The sequence below is a fragment of the Molothrus ater genome, chromosome 7 (assembly GCF_012460135.2).
Source record: "Molothrus ater isolate BHLD 08-10-18 breed brown headed cowbird chromosome 7, BPBGC_Mater_1.1, whole genome shotgun sequence".
NCBI lineage: Eukaryota > Metazoa > Chordata > Aves > Passeriformes > Icteridae > Molothrus > Molothrus ater.
The window spans coordinates 2,909,874-2,932,263 of NC_050484.2; the positions used below are offsets into that span (position 1 = coordinate 2,909,874).

At 48.3% G+C, this 22,390-nt stretch overlaps 1 protein-coding gene across 1 annotated transcript; it reads right to left on the minus strand.

Annotated features, from left to right (window-relative positions):
* Positions 1–1,654: 1,654 nt before the first annotated feature.
* On the minus strand, positions 1,655–21,666 carry ATIC (5-aminoimidazole-4-carboxamide ribonucleotide formyltransferase/IMP cyclohydrolase). The gene is made up of 16 exons (XM_036387037.2): positions 21,542–21,666; positions 20,959–21,085; positions 19,741–19,817; positions 18,685–18,751; positions 16,298–16,386; positions 14,899–15,050; positions 14,620–14,776; positions 13,315–13,440; positions 13,113–13,220; positions 11,855–11,940; positions 10,662–10,751; positions 9,577–9,705; positions 8,218–8,310; positions 3,496–3,678; positions 2,457–2,612; positions 1,655–1,944 (listed from the first exon to the last, which is right to left on the minus strand). The coding sequence occupies exons 1-16, from the start codon at positions 21,561–21,563 to the stop codon at positions 1,825–1,827; spliced, it is 1,782 nt and encodes a 593-aa protein (XP_036242930.1). The 5' UTR covers positions 21,564–21,666; the 3' UTR covers positions 1,655–1,824.
* Positions 21,667–22,390: the final 724 nt, after the last annotated feature.

The following is a 22,390-nucleotide window of genomic DNA, read 5'->3' on the forward strand; positions in this document are numbered from 1 at the left end:
CAATTTTCCCCCTCTGACAACTCCTGCCTGTCCTTTAACCTTACCACAGGCGCAGCAGGAGGCAAAACCATCCCTCTGCAGGTGCTGAGATGTTGTGTACAAGTCATGCAAGAGAAGGGAGCAGGCAGGTCCTACAGAGCTATCAGCTGAGGCAGACATTTCCTATCTCCTGCAGATCTCAGCTGAAGATCAGTACCTATTAACTGCCCTCAGTAAAACAAACAGTGCCCCAAGGACAGCAAACAAGGATCAGGGGAATCCACAGAACAGGAGCTGCCAGGTTCTCACTGCCAGCCTCTGTTTCAGCCAATGCTGCAGAAGATGCAGGTAAAGAATGGACAGAGGAATTCCCAGGAGAACCTCACAGCAGGGTCTGTGCCAGCTGCAGCCACAACAGCAGGACACAGAAGACATGTAAGGAACATTGTGGACTCACCTCTGTCGAAGAGTCCCCAACCCCAACTTTTAAAGTAAAACTCCAAGCAATGATAATTTACTGGAAGCAACAGCACAGAGAACAGTCAGAGGCCAGGGTTGGGGTTAGCACAGCAAAGGGGCCAGCCAGGAAGAAATGGACATTTTTTAGTTTGGATTGCAGTCTTAATCTGTGCCAAAAAAGTAGAATGCTCTCTACCCTGTCCTGTCTCATCCAGTCACTTGGCAATGATCCATTGTAGAGATCAGAAATGACAAAATGATCCATTGCAGAGATCAGAAAAGAGAGGACTCTGCTCCCTTTCAGGCTGGAGCAAGGGCAGATGGAGTAACAGTGTTAAACAGTGTGTGGATTATGGTACCTTAAATAACTCACCTGGGAAGTGTCTCTGCTCTGCTCCATTTGAACCAGTCTGGTTCAGACAATCAGGTAAAACAAAAGCCATGGCCACAGTCACAGCCAGTGAGCAGCACATCCTCAGATTTCCCCTGTCCCAGGTCCATCTCCCACCTGGACAGCCCTGCTTGAGCCAAGGGCACACGTGCACACTCCCTGCTCTGCACCAGCTGAGAGCTGAGCCCACAGAAGTGTTCATTGAAAATCTCTGGGCTGCTCCTGGGCAAAACTGAACAGATTTTATGGAATGGAACCAAAAAAGAGAAAATCCCTTTGGAACAGGTGCAGCGATTGCCAGCAAAAATGTGTCTGGGCTCATCCTGCACTTCTCTCACTGTGCTCCACATTTTCACTCTGCTTTTTCCCAGAGTTAAGTTCAAATCTGCTTAATGCAAACTGCAGGCAGCAGAGAAAGGAAGTGTCTCCAGACACTCACCGCTTCCAGCCTGTGAACTCTGCTTCCAGTATGGGGACTATGGGGACAGGCCTGTCAATGGGTCTGCCTTGGAGAAAGCACTGCCAAAGCACAGAGTGCAGGGCAGGATTCAGAGCACCAAACCCCAGAGTGCCTCGTGCAAAGGAGCTGCTCCCTCTCCTCCCAGGGAAGAGCATAATGGATTAGAAGTACCTGCTGATCCAAAAAAAACCCACCAACCCAACTTAGGTCAGTTCCATGAGAAGCTGAGCAGAAGCCAGGCTTTCACATAATTCCCCAGGCCAGCTGTTGAATTCGTAGAGTCTGGACCATAAAACCTACCTCAAAAATAAACCTTTTTCCTGAGGACACAGAACTTGGGTGACAGGGACCACACAGACAGCAGGTAGCTAACAACTGTATGTTTATTTGCAAAAGATACGGATTTTCTACACTGGAAGCCAACTTGTACCTCTTCCTTCTCCCTGAACATGGGGAAAGGCTTCTTGCCAGGCTGCAGGAGCCTCCCAGTGACAGCAGTGCCACGTGGCTGCTGGTGAGGCTGTGCCCAGAGGGCTCAGTGGTGGAACAGACGGAGGTTGGTGTGGATGAGGGTGATCCCCAGCTCATTGCAGGCCTCGATCACGACGTCGTCGGCAGCCGAGCCCGACGGGGCGGCGATGAACTGCACTCCACTCTGCACACACAGGGAGCAGGGCAAAGATCAGAGGGTGGAAACACAAAATCCCCCTCAGGAGGAGCTGGCAGTCCCAATCCTTCATCCACATCCCACTGAACAAAGCCTTCCAGTCCCAAAGATGCTCCTTAAGGGAGCAGGAAGTTCCCTCTGCTGCTCAGAGAGAACCTAAAATGGTTCCTCTGGAAGCGACAGGTCTTGGCTTGATATTCCTAAACAGTTTAATAAACTTTAATCCTCTATTCATCCCAATCAACAAACTGAGCAATGACTGGATAATTACTGTCCATGTGAGAGCTGTGAGCACCAGGAACATCCTTCCCAGGATCTGCTATCCTAGTGCAGGGATTTTGCTCAGCAGTGCACACAGAATGAAAAGGACAAGCTTGGGCTGCACAGCCATTCCCCTGGAGCCAACCCCAGCTTCCTAGAGCCACCCCAGCCCCCTGGAGCCAACCCCAGCCCCCTGGAGCCAACCCAGCCCCCTGGCCCTGGCCCTGGCACAGCCTTACCCGCTTGGCTCTGTCGACGTTATCCCTAAAAGGGAAGAAGGCATCGGAGCTGAGGGACACAGCAGAGAGCTTGGCAATCCACTGCTTCTTCTCTGCTTCTGTCAGCTGCTTGGGCACCTCTTCAAACAGGGCCTGCCACTTCACCAGGTCCTCATCCTGCAGGCACGAGAAGCCAGCTCAGCCCCAGAGCACACAGCTCCCCCCCTGTTCCCTGCCAGGGAGATGAGTGATGGCCTCCCTCTGATCCCAGGATTTCTGCTCCATGACTCTGCTGCTGGGAACTTCATATCAGAGGGTTTAAACACATTACCACCATCAGTTATTTCTGCATCCTTTTAACTCCTTCCCTCTCCTCACCACAGGACCTGAGGGATTCCTTCTCTCCCTCCTGAATTCCAAGATGCTCTGCCTGCAGTGTGCTGCTCCATGAATGCCAGCAGGCATCTGGTAGATGACTTAACAGCAGCTCAGTTTATGATTCACCTTCTGAAACAGCAACTGATCCAGTTCTTACCCCTTTAAACAAGCAACTGCTCACAAGGTGATTCACAAGGTCCCTAATCCAGCTCTTGGCTTTTGATACTTAAAAAGGACATACTATTTTGTGGTATCACTATGGCCCGTAACGGGAAGGTCAGAATCTGGATTCTGAGAATCCAAAGTGCCACACAAACAAACAGCTCTGTGTGAGGAGAAGCCACTGACAGGCCAGGGAGAACTGGAACATCAGCTGGAGCTTTAACCCATCCTCACTGCTGGGAAGAAGCAGGAGGTGAAGCCAAGGTGCTCAGTGAGGCACAGGGCAGGCTGTGGGTGCAGTAAATGACCTTGGGGGATGGATCACCACCCTGGGCCTGGGATGCAGTAAATGACCTTGGGGGATGGATCACTGTTCTGGGCCCAGGATGCAGTAAATGACCTTGGGGGATGGACCACCACCCTGGGCCCAGGATGCCCCAGCCCTGGAGTCACCCATTCCAACCCACAGCAGGTACAACCCGCACAAGGGCTGGCGTGGCAGGAGCTGTGCTGCCCTCACCTCTCCGATGGTGTCGGTGACGTACTGGTCGATGGCGTTGGAGATCTCGGCCCTCTTGACGCCAGCCTTGAACCTCATGGCCAGCACGCGCGGGTGGTGCCGCAGCCACCAGTTGTTGGCCTTGTCCCCGGCCAGGCGCGTGCAGTGGATGCGGGACTGCTGCCCCGCGCCGATCCCGATCACCTGCAGCACAGCACGCACAGGTCAGAGCCACAGCTGCAGCTGCCCCGAGCAGGGAAGGTGTAGGTGATGAGTGGGGGAATGCCTGCGTTCCTGATCCTGTGAGTTGGTTACAGGGCCAGCTGTCGGCACCGCTAACTTCTCCAGCTCTTTGGAGCTGACAGTCACGCTCATGTTCAAACATCACAAACACTGATGTGCTTTCACCTTCTAAATAACACAGCCCCAGCCATCAGAGTCAAAGCTTTAACCTCAGGAGAGTGACACAATTATGGCTTCCTGCCTCTTCTGGTCAGAATGTTAATGCCTGAGCCCAGGTCACACAAACACCATCATCTCTCTGCTGAGTTAGGCACACACAGCTTAACCACATCAGCTGAGAGGTGCAGTTTGTGTGGCAAGGCTGCTAAGGAAGTAAACCCACTGCTCACTCAGGAATGCTGGTCAGTGGCACTGTTACATCCATGGATTCTCAAGGCCCTGGAGGTACCACACTTCTCCTGTGCTGCCATCTGCCAGAATCCAGGCTTTTTGAAATGGCTGCTGCTAACCCTATTTAACAGCACTTGTGCTTGATCTCTGACAGATAAGCAAAATCTACACAGTGGTTTTATCTCAAGGAAGCTGCTATGAAAATACAGCACTGGCTCAACTCCTGCAGCCAGACATCCCCACCAGGGATGTCAGACCTTCTGTCCATCCTGTGGGTCCTGCTTCCTATGGAGAACTCCTGCCATTCCACTCTGGAGATCTGACAGGAAACAAGTCTCTCCCATCATTTCCTGCTCAACCACAGCTGAGCTGTTCCCCAGACTGTTCTCCAGGGACAGTGCTGAGGCTTGAGGTGCTTGCCAGTGCCTCAGAGTTCCCAGCTCAGCCTGGGACAGATGGTAAAGCCATAAGCTGCAGGCTGCCCTCAAAGGAATGACTCATTTGTCTTCCCATTCATCAAGACACTGACTTCACCTCTTACCAGAACCATAAAACATTCTGCTGGATCCTGTTCCCCCAAGGAGCAAATGAAAGGCTTGGGAGGCTTGGGCTGCTATCAGATATCTGCTCAGCCATAACTGAAGTCACCAGTGTGTAATAAACCCACAGGGACATTGGTGGTACCACAAACACTGAACAGACATAGTTTCTTACAGTTCAGTGGCACCTTGCCCCTGACAAATGCTGCTGATGTCCAACCTCTGCTCTCAACCCACCCACTTCCACTTCCAAGGGACCCTGGAGCCAAAGGAGCTCGAGAGCAGCTGCACACGGGTGTGTTCTCACTTCCACAGAGGTTCATCCTCCCTCCCTGCACCAAGGAGAGAGCTGGCCCTGTCCCACAGCCCACCAGGAACTGCTGCTCAGCCCTGCAGAGTGGGACTAGCAAGGCCAGCCTAAGGCAGGCGTTTTTAGTTGGGCTGCAGATGCTGGAGCGTAGCCCAGACTGACTGCTGCTAGCAGGGGCCAAAATACCATGAAACATCCCCAGGTGTCTAATGCTTGGGATGTCCTGTGTCCTTTCCCAGCCAGAATTGTGTCTCAGTCTTCATCAGGTCCTTGTGAGCTGTGCCTGGCACTGCTGTGATGGAATGAGCAGGAATAACTGCTGCTACCTGTCAGCATCCCAGAACCTTTCTAAAAGAGCATTTTCCTTTCCTCTGTGAACCACTCAAAGTATCTCACTTTTTTTGTGACCTAAATTTTATCAAGAGATCAGTACCTAAATTTTGGCTTGTATTCAACAACTCCAAAATGGCAGAGACTTTGTACTTCAGTTGATCAAAGGGATGCAGCCTGTAAATTCCTCACAAGCATCCCCACATCTGCAGAGGTTTTTATCTGTAACACTGGTTCAAGCCATTGTTTTGCCTTTTTTAAAAGCACAGGTTTTGATGGAACAAATTCCTCAATTCCAGCCAGGAATGTCTGGTCTAAAGAAGAGAAATCAGTAGGTTTTAGCTTTTCTGCTTAATAACACAACCTCTATACTTGTACCTGCATCTCCCCTCACACTGGCCTGTACCTATTCCCTGCCTTTTTCACTTTATAAAATCCTTCTTCCTACACCTCATCACTCCCTGCCCCACATGGTGCCCTTCCCCCTCACAAAAGCACAGCCAAAACCTCAAAATCCTCCACTAAGGAGCCATTCCCCCCCTTTCCTACACAAAAATTAATTATGTTTCTTTCAGAGCCTAATCTCCTGGGAATCCAAAAGTGCTTAAGCAGAGCCTATTAAGTGTGAGCAGTGAAAGGAGACAGCAGCACAGGGTGAGTAGAAAAAAAAAATAAATCTATCACTTAATAGAAAAAAGATTGGGTGAAAATTAAGAATTACTTGACTAGAAACACTTTGGTTCATAGGAGAATCAAACACACTCCACAGCTGGAATGCTGTGCAACAGCACAGAGTGGATGAGATGGATAATGCCCAAAGGATTCTTGCAAAATGATCCAGGCTGGTCTGGGTTTACTCAGACTTACCCTGGATAATGAATGAAAACAAAAACCCTAAAGACACTTGGAAATATAAAAATCTAATAAAGGACTTGACCATTGGGAAGACAAACAAAACAGGGAAGTCACTGGGAAAGCATAAGGTAAATTACCAGGTTTGTTTAATGCTAGCGTACAGAGAATAAAGGAAGAATAACTTTAAATTGCTAATTTAAAACATGATGGTGTCATCAAAGCAAGTGTAAATCAACATGGTACAAGCTGAAAGGCAGCCAGAAGTGCAAGTGCAAGTGTTTATTGCAATTAGTGGCAGCTGGCTTCCTGCACATGAAGTGACACTCAGCTCCAGAAATGCTTCCCACTCCACACTTGGCTGCAATGTACTAACACAGCTACCTTGCTGGAGGGGCTGATGTCTCATACACCAGAGTTTTCCAAGGCATCCCCATTTCTTAGGGATGCTGTGAGGCTGAAATAACTCCTGGAAAACCAAAAGCAATGGGACTGAAAGCAAGCTGGACCTCCCAGGCTTGGCTCATGTAGCCCAAACCAGGCCCTGGAGGAGCAGATGAAGAGCAGCAATGTGGAAGGTGCTTTCCACATGAAAATCTGCAAGCCCCCTCTGCAGCCCAGCCAGCTGAATCTCTGCCTGCCCAGGGATTCCCTGTCCCTGCTCCCTTCCATATGGCACATCCATTACCACACATCCTCTGGTGCAGCTGCAGCACCAGACTTGCAAAAGCACTGGGGAAATTGGAAATTGCTGCTGTGATGAGGGGAAATGAGCAAACACAGGGACACCTTTGTTCTGGGGCTATGAGATCTAACACTGCTGAGTGCAGAGAATCATTTAAAAGTGAAAAAGAAGAAACCCAACATAAAGCAGAATAAAAGACAAATGCTGGATCTCCAGAGACATCTTCTGAGGAACCACAGAGCACAGGACCCCAGGAAGTCCTGTGAACCAGCACTGCAGCCTTTTCAGGCTGTACCAACAGCCTGACAAACACACATCAGTGCCAGTGCAGGGAGAGCACTGCAGCTCAGTCTCAGTCTCTACCTGTAGGCTTCACTCTTTCATCCATTTTGCTGATTTATGATGTACCAAAGCTCAAAAAGATTCTGTGTATTTTTCTTCTGTACTAATCCAGGCCTACTGAAAAACTTCCATGGAGAGCAAAGAGCCAGCTAAACAGCACCATTACAAGAATGATCTGCTGGATAACAATACAACTTTCAATACCTTTACACCAATTTTTAGAGAAATTATTTAGGCTGAACACCTGGTGATGACTTGGAAAGAACTGACTTTTTTTTAAAATTCAAGATTCAAACTGAAAGAGGAGAAGCTTAGGTTAGATATTAGAAAGAAATTCTTCCCTGTGAGGGTGGTGATGCCCTGACAGGGGTTGACCAGAGAAGTTGTGGCTGCCCCATTCCTGGAATTGTTCCAGGCCAGGCTGGATAGGGCTTGGAGCAACCTGGGACAGTGGAAGGTGTCCATGCCTGTGGCAGGGGGTGGAATGGGATGAGCTTTAAGGTCCTTTCTAGCCCAAAACCACTGTGTGACCATATGATTCATAATCTCAATTACACATTTGATAATGCCCCTATAAATTCCAACATCCATCATCAGCTTTTTAAAAAAACACAATCAGGGAGAACAGAAGATTTTTATTAACCCAGAGGGGCGAAAAGAAGAGAGCACATAGCATCTTTCTAAGGAAAAAGTGAAAACAAAGAAGCATTTGGGCAGTCAGAACCCAGCTGAGAAACCTACTGGGAAACCTACTGTATGGCTCTACATAGACTACAACACTCCCTGAGAAAAATGATGTGAAAGAAGAGAGTAGCCAGAAAGAAATGACTTAAAGCCACAGTGCAGAAGCCCAAAAGAGCTTTTCCAACCCCACCAACAAAAGAGCCAGCCCTGCCATGACCATGAAAAAACAGCAGCAAGGTTTTGAAGCAGCTTCTTGAGAAGCAACTGTTCTGCACAGGGCAGCTGCTCTGGCCCTGCTCAGCAGCTCCCCAGGTGCAGGAGGGTTTTCCTGTGGGCAGGGGGTGGGGAAGCCCTGCTGCAGCTCCTACCTGGCCATCCTTGGCGTAGCAGACCGAGTTGGACTGGGTGTACTTGACAGCGATGCTGGCCACGATCAGGTCCCGCACAGCGGCCTCGGGCAGCTGGAACAGAGCACCCCTGTCAGCAAGCCCTGACAGCCCAGCCAGCACAGCCACTGAACCACACCCAGGGAAAACAAGGCAGCTAGGAACACCCTGATTTGGTCAATTACCAGCTCATTTTGTTTGGATTAAAACTCAAATGTGATTGGTCTTCCAATTCTCAGGGTAAGACTCAATCTCAGTGGGTTCCATCACTTTCATGGACATATTTTATGAAAAATCTTTTCATTAAGATCTTTTCTCTTGAGAAGCTGAGAAGCTTCAGCTTCTCCATGTTTTGCTGCTTTGGAATGTGATTTAGAGAACTGTTTACCCAGCATGTGAATTGTTTTTACTTGATGACCTATGACAGCCACCTGTGTTGAGGCTGTGAGCAGTCACAAGATTTTATTATCATTCTATTCTTTCTATTCTTTTCAAGCCTTCTGATGAAATTCTTTCTTCTATTTCTTTAGTACAGTTTTGATATATATTTTTCTTTTAATATAATATGTATCATAAAAAAAATAATCAGCCTTCTGAAACACGGAGTCAAGATTCTCATCTCTTCCCTTGTCCTGAGACCCCTGTGAACGCCACCACACATCACTGGCCTTCAGCCTGAAAACTACTCTGCATTTATTGTCATCAGATGTGCTCACAGGCAGAAAACAGGACCACAACAATTAGAACAGCTCTCAAAATCTGTATTATTTTTAAGTTCCATTCCTAATTTAGGAAAGCGATTTTTATTACCTCAATATCTGAACTTGCTTCTGAGCCCATGACTAATTGTGTGCTCATTAATGTCTGATCTCATTCTCATTAAAAAAAACAGAGACAAAGAAATCACTGAGAACTTTCTGGTGATGTGGGCTCTAATTGCTGAGCAATTGCAGCCAGGCCAGAGTTTGGCACAAAAGGGTGAGGTAAACAATGAGTCAGGAGCTGTGACGGATCCTTAGCACATGGCTGTCTCACCATAAAAAATTGCACATGGTAGCTTCTTGTTTACAAAGAGTATTTACAAATATTGTGGTAGCCTGAGATAATGGGAAAAGTCCAGCTCCTCTTATTTATCCAAGGAATCAAAACAAAGGAAAGCTATCTTGATTTACTCAAGTATATTAGGTCCAGAAAGTCTGCTGCATTGTTTACTAAGAGCCAGTTAAACCTCATTAAAATAATTTAGGAGCTCTTGAAATTGCCCAGTGGTAAATTCCCTGATGAAGGCACAGCAGCTCATTCACTGCACGTGTCTTTAAGCTGATTTATCCCCCCACTCACGTTTTTGTTCTTGGTGACAATGTTCTTGAACAGCGAGCGGTCGATGACCGCGTTGTTCCTCTTCTGCATCAGGTTCAGGCCATAGAGGGTCCGGACCTCCAGGTCATCGGGCTCGTAGTGGGGATCCATCTGAAGGCCAAAGGCAGCCCAATAAAGCACTTTTACACCAAAACCTACACTCTCCCAGTCTTCACACAAAGGGGAAAAACATGCACATGCACACAGAGCCTTCCAGAGGAAGGCAGGAGTATTTGGAGCTGCTTCCTACATGCCTCAAGCTACAACTCCCAGCCCTCTGTGGCATCCAAGAACAGTGAATGTGATTCTTTCCAGAGCTGCACTCCTGGGGCACATCTCCATCCCAGCTGGAAGCACAATTATTAATTTACACCAGCCCAGGGATCAGGTTAACTGGAGCTGTGACACTGCACTCTGGTGCACCCATGCATGGCCTTACTCAGAATTTTGGGAGCCCTAGCTGAGGTTTCAGACAGGAAACAACCCAGACTAAGGTGACCAGCTCTAAATAGGAGGGTGCACATGCTTTATGTGGTTTTCCTAATCCACTGAAATGTTTCAGACCAACTTTCCTTAGCATTGCTCTGCCTTCAGCCCTGAAGATAAAGGCTTCACCAACATGACCTCATCCTTGAGAAGTTAATTGAATTCCAGGAGGTAATCAGTTGCCAAGACTGTCTGCAATTCCATTCCTTCTTGCCCTGAAGCTCCTGAGCCATCTTCTCCAACTCCCCTGACAGCTATGCTACAATTGCAACCTCAGCTAAGGCTTGGATTTTGTTTTTGTGATGCTATAGTGAAGTTCTCTGCTCATTTGTCTCTCAGAGGCAGCAGAAATAGGACCTGACAGCAATCTGTGATCCATGAGTCATGTTCACCAAACGTGGGTGATTTTGGAGTCCCAACAATCACTGCAGGAACCAGGAAGGCAACCTGACACTGACTGGAGCACAGAATATTAATACTGCTTGACAAGCATGCTGGCTGCAGCATGTGAAGCTGCATCATCTAAGGTCCAAAGTGTGTGTGCTTCCAGCTTCATCCCTGGCTGGAGCAGGGGTACAAACCTGGAGGACACAATAAGCACCATTCTTCTTTTTGGAAAGGATTTTGAGAGCTTCTTCCTCATAGCCAGGAGCCACCACGCCATCAGACACCTGCAACACAGAGATTTCAGCTTCCACAGGGGAAGAAATCAAACAGGGGCTAAGCTAAAGCTGCACCAGCCATTTCCTGTACTGAAGACACACCTCTCTTGGGGTCTGTGTGTATCCTACAACAGCAAAAGCACTGTTACAGTATGGGCTTAGGTGCTGGAAACACAAAGCAGCAGAGCACTGTGAGCTCTTGGCAAAGTTAGTAAAAAATACCTCACATCCCTCTAATCAGAATGGAGCTAATAATTAATATCCTTGACAGCTTGACCATGACATTCCACTTCTCAGCCCTAACAGTAAACGTGGCTTAAAATCTAATAAATCCTTATTTCAAGGGTGTCACTCCTGAGGAGGCAAAAACCCTGGAAAAAGAGCTGTTAAGAGCATGGAAACTGAGAGTTTACATTCATCAGTGCCATGAAGCAACACACAACTTGCACATTTGTGCCTTACAGTGTGGGTGAGGTTTTTTTCATTTTCAGCAGCACTGTACCTAAAGTTCCCCTCACAAACCAGCTGAATATGCTCTTTCATTTGTTTGGCATCATAAAATCACAGAATGGTTTGGTTTGGAAAAGGCCACCTCACTCCATCCTCCTGTTGTGGACAAGGACTAGGGCAGGCTGCTCCAAACCTAAAAGATTCTGTGATTCTAAGGAAAAAGCACAGCCTGGGAAGTGGCTGAGCTGCATGTAAGTGGCAGGTAGCAACCTATTTCCAAATTCCTGCCTTGGGCAAGGGGCTGGCCATCAGCATTCCAGCCCTTCTTTTCTGCCCTGACAGCTGCTCAGCCAGACATTTGTGACAGCTTAAGCAGGGCTCCTTTCCAGAGGTTTGCAATCATCTCCTGGAAAGCAGCATTGCCAGCTCTGCTGTTTCACAGGCTCCAGCACACAGCCAGGTGATAATTGGTAGGGAAAAAAACAAACATCAAAAGACTGGTGTAAATTCTGCACTCCAGCTCAGAGGATGACACAAATGGCCCAGTAAAATTCCTCCTGGTAAAATGGGTCAATTTCCAGCAAAAAGGCTGTCACAAAGCAATGGCTGCATCTGAAATGATTCTCCTGGATAGCCTGGAATGATGTGCTGCTGTCACTGACCTCTCTGGAGATGATCTTGGCAGTAGCCACATCACAGACATCAGACAGGGCAATGAAGTCACCAAAGGAGGACATCCGATCAGCACCTGAAAAATCCTCATTTTATTCATTTGTCAAACTTCAGCACCTGACAAAGAAAACTCTCCACTCCTACAGTCCAGTCAATTGCTGTGAGAGCTAAGAATTTAATCCCACAGCAAAAATAACCAAAAAAAGAGGCCATAAAAGCAACAAGGATGAAAAATCCTACCTCAAACACATGGACCTTTATATATTCCCATAGTTCAGATATTCTTCCTTCTTCACTGCCTCTGTCAAACTCTAACTCTGTAATGACTACCTCCAGCTGTACCCTTGGTGGCAGGAGGACAAGGAGAGGCAAGGATCACACAGAAAGATTTTAGATGGGAGACAGTTGGAAAAAGAGGAAAGCTTTTAGATGGCTATGCTCCCACCTGGCTTTTCCTGCAAGAAAGCAGATCCAGAAATGTGGCAAATTTTTTCTTCTTCTGTTTTAAAATAAGTATTTTCTATTTAATGGCATAGCTAAGGTGAAATCAACTCCCATCACAAATGCTCCACTACTCAGCAAGGTCACTTCTTCTGTCCCTGCCATTCTAAGGGTTTATTTTTCTAGCAATCATGCAATGGTTTTGTGAGAGCAACATTCAAAGGTGGTCTGTGAAAAATGAACCCAAGCCAACGTGCTCCTTATCAAGTCTGCCTTGTTTTTTGTAATCTCTGCAGAGTTTCTAGGAATGCCATGGAAAATGAGAGACATAGCAAAGTATCTCAGCTAAGCAGATGAAGCTGGTTTTGTTTACTTTTTTTAGCTTTTTATGGTGAGCTCTGCAGTACAAAAGCATTTTAAAAAACCCATCAAATACCAGACAGAAACATCTCTACTCAAGTTAAATATTCCTGAGCAGCCCAATGTTGAGTGTGCTACCAGCACTGCTGTTTATCCAGGTCCTTTAGCCAAAGCCCCATATATATACATACATATGTGTGTGTATGTACAAATTCAAATTTAAAAATACATCTTCTTACAGGTCTTTTATCTTTACCAAGGAACAGAATCTAAAGTGCTTTGAAACTGTATACAAGGGCTGCTCTCTTGGAAAGCAACTTCTGATAGGCAGTCAGGAAGACCCTTATGGAGAAAGCCCCTCTGGAGAAGGAGTGTGGTGCACAGGGAGGAGCAGGGCAAGAGCTGAGGATGCTGCTCAGGTTTGCTGTGCTTCTTTGGAGCCCTCACCTCTGCTGCGGGCGTAGGCAGAGGCCAGGGGCGTCAGGCTCTTGTGCAAGTCGTGCACCATGCACACTTGGGCCTCCTCCTCGCTGAGCGGAACTCCAACAGCAGCACCTAGTGGGAAACACGAGCCAGGGCACTCGGGCTGCCCGTGCCTGCCCCAGGGCCTGCCCACACGGCCGGGGGCGGGGAGCGGGGCCCAGCCTACCTGCGGGGCTGACGTGCTTGAAGGAGGCGGCGGCCGGGATGCCCAGCGCCTGCTTGAGCTCCTTCACCAGCTGCCAGGCGTTGAGGGCATCGCAGAGGTTGATGAAGCCCGGGGAGCCATTCACCACTGCAAACACAGCACATGGACACGTGTTAGAGCAGGCAAAGGCCTCTCCCCAGAGCCTGGAGAGCCAGCACAAAGGGTTTCCCCAGAGAGCACTCAAATCACTACAATCTGTTCTTGTTCAATGACCCTGGCTCCTCAGCAACTGGTGGAGTGCCCAGAAATCCACACCAAGAGTAAAGGCCATTTAAAAGTCTGCTCTCAAAACGTTTTGCTCTGGCCCTGAGAGAAGAACTGCTTGTACTGACATGGCAGCACTGTGAGCATTTCAGGAGACTGAAGGACAAAAGATCATCTCAACAATAATCCAGATTCAGGAGGAGTGAGCATAGCATTGCCCTGCTGCCATACTAGGAGGCAGGCTTGCAAGCAAATCAACCTCTCCAGTGCAGGAATGGAAAAGCTTCCTAAGAGGTCTCAGAGCTGAAATGGGGAAAATGCTGCAACACAAATCTTCCCTGCTTTTTCAGCAGGACAATCCTGCACACATTGAAAGCAGTTTCAAGAACAAAAGTAGCCAGACTTTCTTTCCAAAACAGGGTTTTCCCTCACTACAACAATGCTGTGGCAAGTGGCACATCCTTGTAAAATGGCACAGAGATACACCAGACCCGTCCCAAATTTTCAAGTGGAACGAGTATTCTACAAACCCAAGGTAATAACCCCTCTGCTCAAATCCATCAAAGAAAGAAAGACCAAAAAAAGAACAAAACAAATTCAAACCAGAGAAAAACAGCTTGGTTTCTAGGCAGAGTAAATAGTGACACCAAAAAAAAAAATTGGGGAAGATAATAAACAAAGAAATTTGCAAGTAGAAAAGCATCTTAAAAGGATAATGAGGTAATGAGGTTTTCCTTTGCAAAATCTGGATCTAATGTCATGTAGAAAGTACACTACCATAAATCTGTTCAAAGCATCTTGGACACACAATCCTACTGCAACAGAGAACAGGGAGCTACAATTGATCTTGTGGGGCTCAACAAAGCAGCTTTCCTGTCCCATACAGCTCAACTTTGAACTGCCAAGTTAGTGCCACTCAGTAATAAAGCAGCTGTGATGACACTGCTGGCCATCCCCTGGACTAAGGTACAAGATGGTGTTTCAGTTTCCAAGGCCTGTCCAAGCACCTCCATTCCCAGCTCTCCCAGAGCTCCCTCCAGGCCAGCAGAGGCCAGGCCTCACCTGTCAGGGGCAGTTTGGGGCTCGTGGTGTAGAGCTGTGCAGGACTCTGGTGAGGATTCATGCCGTACCTCAGGGGCAGCTGCGACACCCCCTTGCTGTACTCCTTCCTGAAGTAGTCAGAGATGGCTGCATCGTACTGAGCAGTGTGGGTGAAGGCCTGGGGACACAAATGGGGACACCTGTCAACTCAGAAACATCACCTTACAGAGGATTTGGTGTTTAAAGGGGTAAAGAATCTCTTTGTACATGAGCCCTTCAGGGCAGGAAAGCGTGACCAACCTTGAGTGCCAGCAGCCGCCGGGTTTCCATGGCAGTGTCTTTGTCCCTGGAGGCTGCCATCTCTTTAGCTACAGCAGCATAGTCTGCAGGGTCACACAGGACTGTCACACGGGCGTGGTTCTTGGCAGCTGCCCGAAGCAAGGCCACTCCCCCTGCAAGAGAGCGGCACGGCATGGAGCACTTCCCTCCTGGACAGCAGCACCATCAGCAGGTGAGGCCAGGCAGGGACAGGAAGGGACGTGCACCATGGCTCCTCTGTGCCAGATGAATGTGTCCCCTCCCTCCAGCACAGAGAGGGGTGAGAGTGCTCTTCAGAATGCTCAAAGCTGGTGGGTTTGACTCAACACTGACTGGGCTTGGCAGACCCAGAATGTGGGCTGTGATGAGCAACTGGGGCAAGAAAAAGAAGATGGCTGTCCCCACACATGGCTTAACCACCCTCCTCTGCACACTGGGTCTGCAGAAAGATTTGCTTCCACGCTGCCACACCACAGAAGCTCCCAAATGTCTCTGCAAATAATAATGAATCTTGCCCAGGTCCTCTGTGTGAGATAAAATGCCACGCTTCTCCCTGCGGTCTGAGTGCATTGCTATTGCAACTCTCTAAATCATACCAGATACTAGGCTGCTGCAAAGGAAAAGTAGAGGCTGGCATTGCTTCATGCAGAGCAAGTATTACTCCATAAAACATTTAATAGAGAGCTCTGCTGGGCATCATTTGGACTAAACTACTGCAAGAAAATCCAATCCCAACCCCAGCACAAGGCACAGAACTGTGCCTGTGCTGTTCACAGGCTGCCAAGCAGAGATGCTGCAGTGAAGGCACAGCAAGCCTTTGGGGTTCATAACTAGCAGCAGGAGAAAACATGCTAATGTCCAAAGCAGGTGTCCATGCTTCCCAGCTCAGGTCCTGAGCACTCTCCCACATACTCAGACCAACCCCTTCCCTTCTAATGGCTTCCTGCAGTGAAGTTCTCACTCATCCTCAGAGCACTTCCAGTGGCTCAGCTCTGCTCTCCAAAGCTCATATTTTTTTAAATTTCTATTGCACTGTCAGGCTGTAAAAGAGGTTTAGTCTGCTCCCCATGTTTCAGCAGGAAGCATGGTCCACCTGGCCTTTCCTAGCACAGCCCTCAGGCTCCTCCTTTAGGGCAGTGCATGGCTTGCCCCCCATGCAGCATGCCTTGCCAGCCTGTTATGGACACTTTTACTGCTTAAAAGCAATGAGGCTTACCCAACTATGCCTTCAGCCTGCTCCTTGCAGCTCCTGAGCAGACTCCCTTTACAGGTATGCAAAAACACCAAACAAAAAGACAAGAGCTGAGACCACTCAGAGTTCAGAAGCATAGAGTCTGTCTGGAAAGCAGACTTTCCCTTCTTTACTGTCCCTTCAACTTACCAATATCAATCTTTTCCACTGCATCCTGTACAGTCACACCAGGAGAAGACACGGTCTTCACAAAGGGGTACAGGTTGCACACTACAACTCTGAGAATTGAGGGGGGAAAACTGGGTTACTCAGCAAGAAATAAAAGTGCCAAACTGGGCTTGGCAAGCACAAGATATCACCAGTGATTTCATGGTCTTGTCTCTCAGATCAGGGACCAGCATAAAATGCTGTGGCCAAGAGTGATGCTCAGCCCAAGGGCAAGTGATAGTACAGTGCATTGTAACATTCAACTGAACTCTGTGTATCAAACAATGTCAGAGCCACAGCTTGCAGCAACCAGATTGAAGGAGGAGCTTTTTTAAATACATGTGCCTGAATATAAACATTTAGTTATTCTGGTGCCCAACCTGAGCCATTTCAAAGGACTTCAAAATGAGCTCTCAGCAATACTGAAAATGGGCATCCACCAATTCTCCAAAGAGCGTAAGCACCCAAGAAAGATCCACTGCAAACAAAGTACAATCTAATTTTCCACAACATTTCCAAGAGCAGAAAATGACCTACATGTCACCTTCTGGACTTTTAAAATACCAACAATATATGAAACCTGAGTGTGCAGCCCAAATGCCATAAAGCTTCTGTAGCACATGAAAGTGGGGGAGAAAATTGACTTTTCCCTCTCAAGCTAAGACTGGACCTTACTGGAATTAGTTTTTCCATCTGATCTAGAAGCAGGTCTGTATTCCAGCAAGCATGATGTAATAACTTGCCTGTCCCATCCTACCAGAGCCACAGGAACTGCACTGAGACGAGGGATTTGTTCTGACCTTCACAAGCAGGGTTTTTAAGCCAAGAGAATTAATTTACTCTCTTGATCTGAGCACATGAAGGTACAGAACTCCAAGGCGTGCTCAGCATGGCACAGAACTGCTTTGATGAGCACCCTTGTGTCCAACTCATAATATTCCTTTGTTCCCACTCCCTGTGAACTCCAGCAGAAGGGATGATAAGCTTCCAGTATGGCTGGAACCCCCCGTGTCTCTAAATTTCCTACAATGTCTTTTATTGCCGCTTGTGTTTCTGATGCCCCCTTCCCCCTGTTCCATTCGTGCTCCTGACCTGTTGCAAACCATCAGGAACCTGTGGACTTGAACACTGCTAACGCTTTTATTTGTGCAAACCAAGACAATCAATATCAGGCTTTCCTTCACTGACTTGGATATGCAAATTTTATGCAACTATGCAAAGGCAGTCCTGCTGAGGATCAGCTACTTCTGCTTTTTGCAAGAGAACCTGAATCCAAATTACCAGTCTGGATGCAAGTGCACCATAAGTCACTGATGTAAGGGCACGTTATTCCCCCTGTAATTCAGCAGAGCCTGCTTTAATATGCAGCATGCTCTGAAGAGCCACCACTGCTGAGCCCTCTAAGAGGATTCCTGCCGTTTTAAATTTCAGGTTTTCAAATTCAGCCCAGAAATTCATCCATCAGTTTCTGAAAGTAATTTTAAAACTCCAGATGCATTCTGGCCCACAGTCGTACTGTACCTCCCACCCTGGCTACACCTACAATTTGCTATGTCCAACTCAGCCATTTGCTTCTGAACCAGGAGCTACTCCCTGATGTACAACTGGTTATTCACAAGCAGTAGTTGGATGTTAACACCACTTAGTTACATACAGCCCCCAGCTGCTCTGCGTGACTGAACTAAGTAAACACATTCTAACAAAAACTGAAAAAAAACCTCTAAACTTTGCTACATTAGTGCACAAACTTTGTTACTTCAGCTTCTGGATGCAGTTCACTTGCTCCCAAGATGGCTCTCAAAGTTGAAGTTTTCTGTCTCTTATCTGTGTGTTTTCTGTCTGAACAAACGCAGTGTTCCTGACCCATTTTCCGTGTCTATTCTTTATTTATGTGTTGAAACTCAGTAAACATTATGCAAATATCAAAGGGTATATTTACTAAGCAAGCATTTCAAAATCAGGAATTGCCATCTGATCAGACACGTGGAACCAACCTGAGGGAAGATGAGCCAGCTTCAAAAGTACTGAGAACTCAACTCTGCAGCACGTGTAACATGGCCCTACACTGACTGAGTGTAACGTGTCAGATTTCCCAGGGAACCAGCAGGAATTCAGACCTCTGAGTTCCCTGTGGACCACAAGATAACTTTCTTGTTTCAGCTTTCTCTTACTACAAGTGGAGAAGATGATCCTGTAGAACATTATGTTTTTAAATACACAGCACATCCTGCCAGGGTAAAGAAAGGAGACTGCAGATCTGCTGGTGTGCAGAGGTCACAATTCCTACTGCTCCCCTTCCTTGGTGTTGACTGGGCTCTGCTGTTGATTTTTGGTTACTGATGGATTGCATCACATCCCCCAACATTTACCTTACAAGGCTGAAATCCTGTTTCTTCATATCAGCATTATCTTCTGGAATATTGCGAGCCAAGATGCCTGGTTGCAAAAAACAATGCATCTTCATTAAAAAAATAACTAAATAATAACCACCAGGTTTTTAATGCAACATCTCCCTTCACACTGTGCTTTTGTCCTGAGCCTTTCTAGCTTAACTTTTTCATTTTAGTTCAGACAGCACCTTCAGCCCCTGCTCTTCTATTCCACTTTACAGTCTTTGGCTGTTCAAATTCCATGCTAACAGGTGGAATGATAAATCTTAGAGTACTCCAAATACTGAGCAGCAACCTCAACAATGTACTTTCTAAGCACTCAGTTGCTACCCTTCAAACACTGAACCCATCATGAATGACTTCAGGAGAGAGAAAAAGGGCACCTGCCCCATGAGGCAAGGGAAGCAAGAGAGGATGAGCAGTGCAGGTGGCTGATGGGGTCTAGAACTCAGAGAAACATGAGGGTGACAGGCTGGCACAGTGTGAGGAGCAGCAGTCCTGTGTTCAGGGTCACAGGAGATTGTCTCCAGCCCTCAGTACAATGGGCAACAGGTTCCACTTGAGGTACCTCAAGCACAGCAACAGGAGAGGGAAGAGCAGATGGATTAATGTGCAGGCAGAGCAGATATCAGAGATCCTCCCTGCTGAAGAGGAGTCAGAGAATATCAGAGCATGCAGGAATCACCCCTAAAGCTCACACTGCTGTGTTCCTTGTGCTGCACACCAGACTCACACACAGTTAAACTCTGTGCAGCTGACTCTGCAGAGGCATTTACAGAGAAGCTCTGTTACGTATAGCCCCAGGGAGAGAGCTCTGCTAACTGCAGAGATGCCAGCATTGCAACAAGGAGCTAATTCAGCCTCTCACCCTGCACCTCTCCACCCCGTGGCTTTTCACCTCTTCTTCTGCTCCTGGAGCAAATCTGTTCCTGTTACTTGGTTCTTCCACACAACCCTTAAAAAGGCATCTGTCACCTCCTCTTCCCACCCTCCCTGCCCTCTTTTAGAGTGAAAGATGCATTAGCAGAAACTTACCAGCATGGACTGCAGGATGAAGGGTTTTCACACGCCCACCCAGCATCTCAGGGAAGCCTGTCAGGTCTGAGACATCTCTGCCCAAGAAGAAAACAGCACATGTGCCATTCTGACTTTATCTGGAGGCTGAATGACCCAAACCAAAGAAAATGTATAGATTTCACTACAAAACCCCCCTATGGCAAAGGGTCAACAACTGCTTTTCCCATGGATGGAAATGGAGTTCATGGCTCACACCCAACTAAGCAGTACAGCTATTTCTTGAACACACTGGAATCACCAAGATAAGCAAACCCCAAATCAGAATGGTTTACAGAGAAAATGGAAGGCCATGTGGAGGTGCTCTTCCTTCCAGCTGAGTTTCACCACTCCTTGTGAATGTTTAGGGTGGTAATAACAATAATGAGGGAAGGGGAAATGTCAGCATGCTTTGCTCCAGGCGTCACTGACAGCACAGCCAAGGAAATAAGTTGGAGAGACACAACCAAGGGCTGGGTAACAGTGAGCTCTGGAGGTGATGTAGATTTGTGCTGATGTGTCCCAGATGCCAGCCACTGTGTTCACAGGGAGCAAAAACAAGGGAACCAAATAATTGACTTTTTTTTCATCACTGCACTAAACCCCATTTTTATTTGGCCAGAACTGTTTTGTTTGTTTTTTTTTTTTAATCACAGCATGGAATAAACCAGAACAAATTTCCCCAGAATCATGGGCTAAAACAGCCAGTGACCCTACGTGACCTTTTTCCAAGGGTGGATGTGCAACACAGAGCCTTTAGGCTCTGTCTACATTAAGTGAATTGTGCTGGGAAAATTATTTGTGACCAGTGAACTCCAGTGAGCTTCAACACATTCTTAACACATCAGTGCTGTCCCAGGACCAGCTTTCAACTGGCTGTGAGGAGCAGCACTCAGGGCAGATCATGAACATCAAGATAACTGATTGTCCCATGGAAATAAAGTTGGTTCAAGGCACACAAGGAATCCCAACAAAAAGCTCCTCACAGTTATCTGCCTCAGCCAACAGATACGTAGACACAAAGGTTCTGAAGCTTGCTTTGGGGCAGGGTTTTCTTTTTTTTTTGTTGTTGTTGTTTTGGAAGGGAAGACTTCTTTCAAACCAGTTTTCACTCATCTTTGTTCACAGAGAAAACAATTTAAGCAGCCTCAGGGCCTAAAAGAGCATTTTTGGCGGTGATGTACAGGGGAGTGTGTGTACCTGACCGGCAAGCCAGCATCCCTCAGGGACTTGGCCGTTCCTCCGGAGGCAATTAAACCCAGGCCGAGCGCGTTCAGGCTCTTCGCAAACTCCACCAGGTTGGTCTTGTCAGAGACGCTGAGTAAAGCTGGCAGGCGGGAAGAGCGCGAGTGGTTGAGTTTTAACGGCGGAACAGAGAAAACGGCAGGATTAAGCCAGTAAAGCTTTTACAAGTTAGGTAGTTTAATGTTTACGCGGTGCCAGGTGCCTGGGGAGGGGAAGGGGAGCAGCACCAAAGCCTCGCGGTTCCCCTCAGGGGAAGAAGCCGCCCCTCAGGGAGGCCACGGCCGCAGAGTGCGGGCCCGATGGCCTCAGCGCCTTCCCTTCGCCGAGCCGTGCACCGGGAACGAGGGACGGCCGGCCCGGGGACACCAGCAAACACCGCCTGCCCGCCCTCGGCACCCCGCGCGGGAAGCAGCGCTGAGGCGCCTTCCGGGGCCGCGCTGCCGAGCGCTGCCGAGCCGGCGGCCATTGCGGCGGCGGCAGGGCACCCCCCACACCCCGCAGGGACACCCTCCCGCGGCCATCGCCCGCCCCGCGTTACCGAGCTGCTGCCGCGCGGCCATGGCGCCGTCAGTGGGTGCAGGAGGGCGCGGAGGAAAGGAAAGGACGAGCGGCGGCGGCCCGGCGGGATTTGGGCTCACGGGGGCGGGAGGCGGAGGGGGCGGCCCGGGCGGGGCGGGGAATGGAGGGAGGCGGCGGTGGCGGGGTCGGGTGGCGGGCGTGTGTGTTTTGGGACACACGCGTGTCCTGGGGGTGAGGTGCCCTGGAGGGTGAGGATGTTCCGTGGTCTTGTGTGGGCCACGTGTGGGCAAGCGGGTGTTCCCGCTGCACATGTGCTCAGGGCGTGTGTGTGCACGACATGAGACACACAGACACTGGTATATCTGCGTGCATTGACACGGCTGCACCGCCCCCACACAGAGGTACTTGTATGTATGTGCACACACACATATACAGAATGTTCGGTGCTGGGAAACCCAGCTTGGTACACAGGTGAAAAGTGAGGGGCAGGTGAGGCAATCCCTCTTCACAGTGGAAGGTGATGCAGTAAGGACCATTAATTGTTTCCAGGAGTGCTGACAGGAGTTTCATCTATAGAAAGTCCTCTTGCAGAGCTTCCACACGGGCAGAGGCAAAACACTCGTTTGCCAAGTCTGAGGTAAAAAATCATTTGCAAATAGCAAAATGATGCTTTTCTGTCTTTATTTTCTATTTGTCTCCCTAAGGGGAGCTTTTTTCCCTTCAGTGGGCCTCCAAGTTTCCTGATACTCCTTGCAAAGGAGCTTTGTTTGTTTTCCCTGTGGTTCACAGGTGACACTGACTGAACATGTTGGCTTTATCTGGTTAAAATCTCTGCTGTGCCCTGTACACTCCAGCAGGGTTTAGCTGC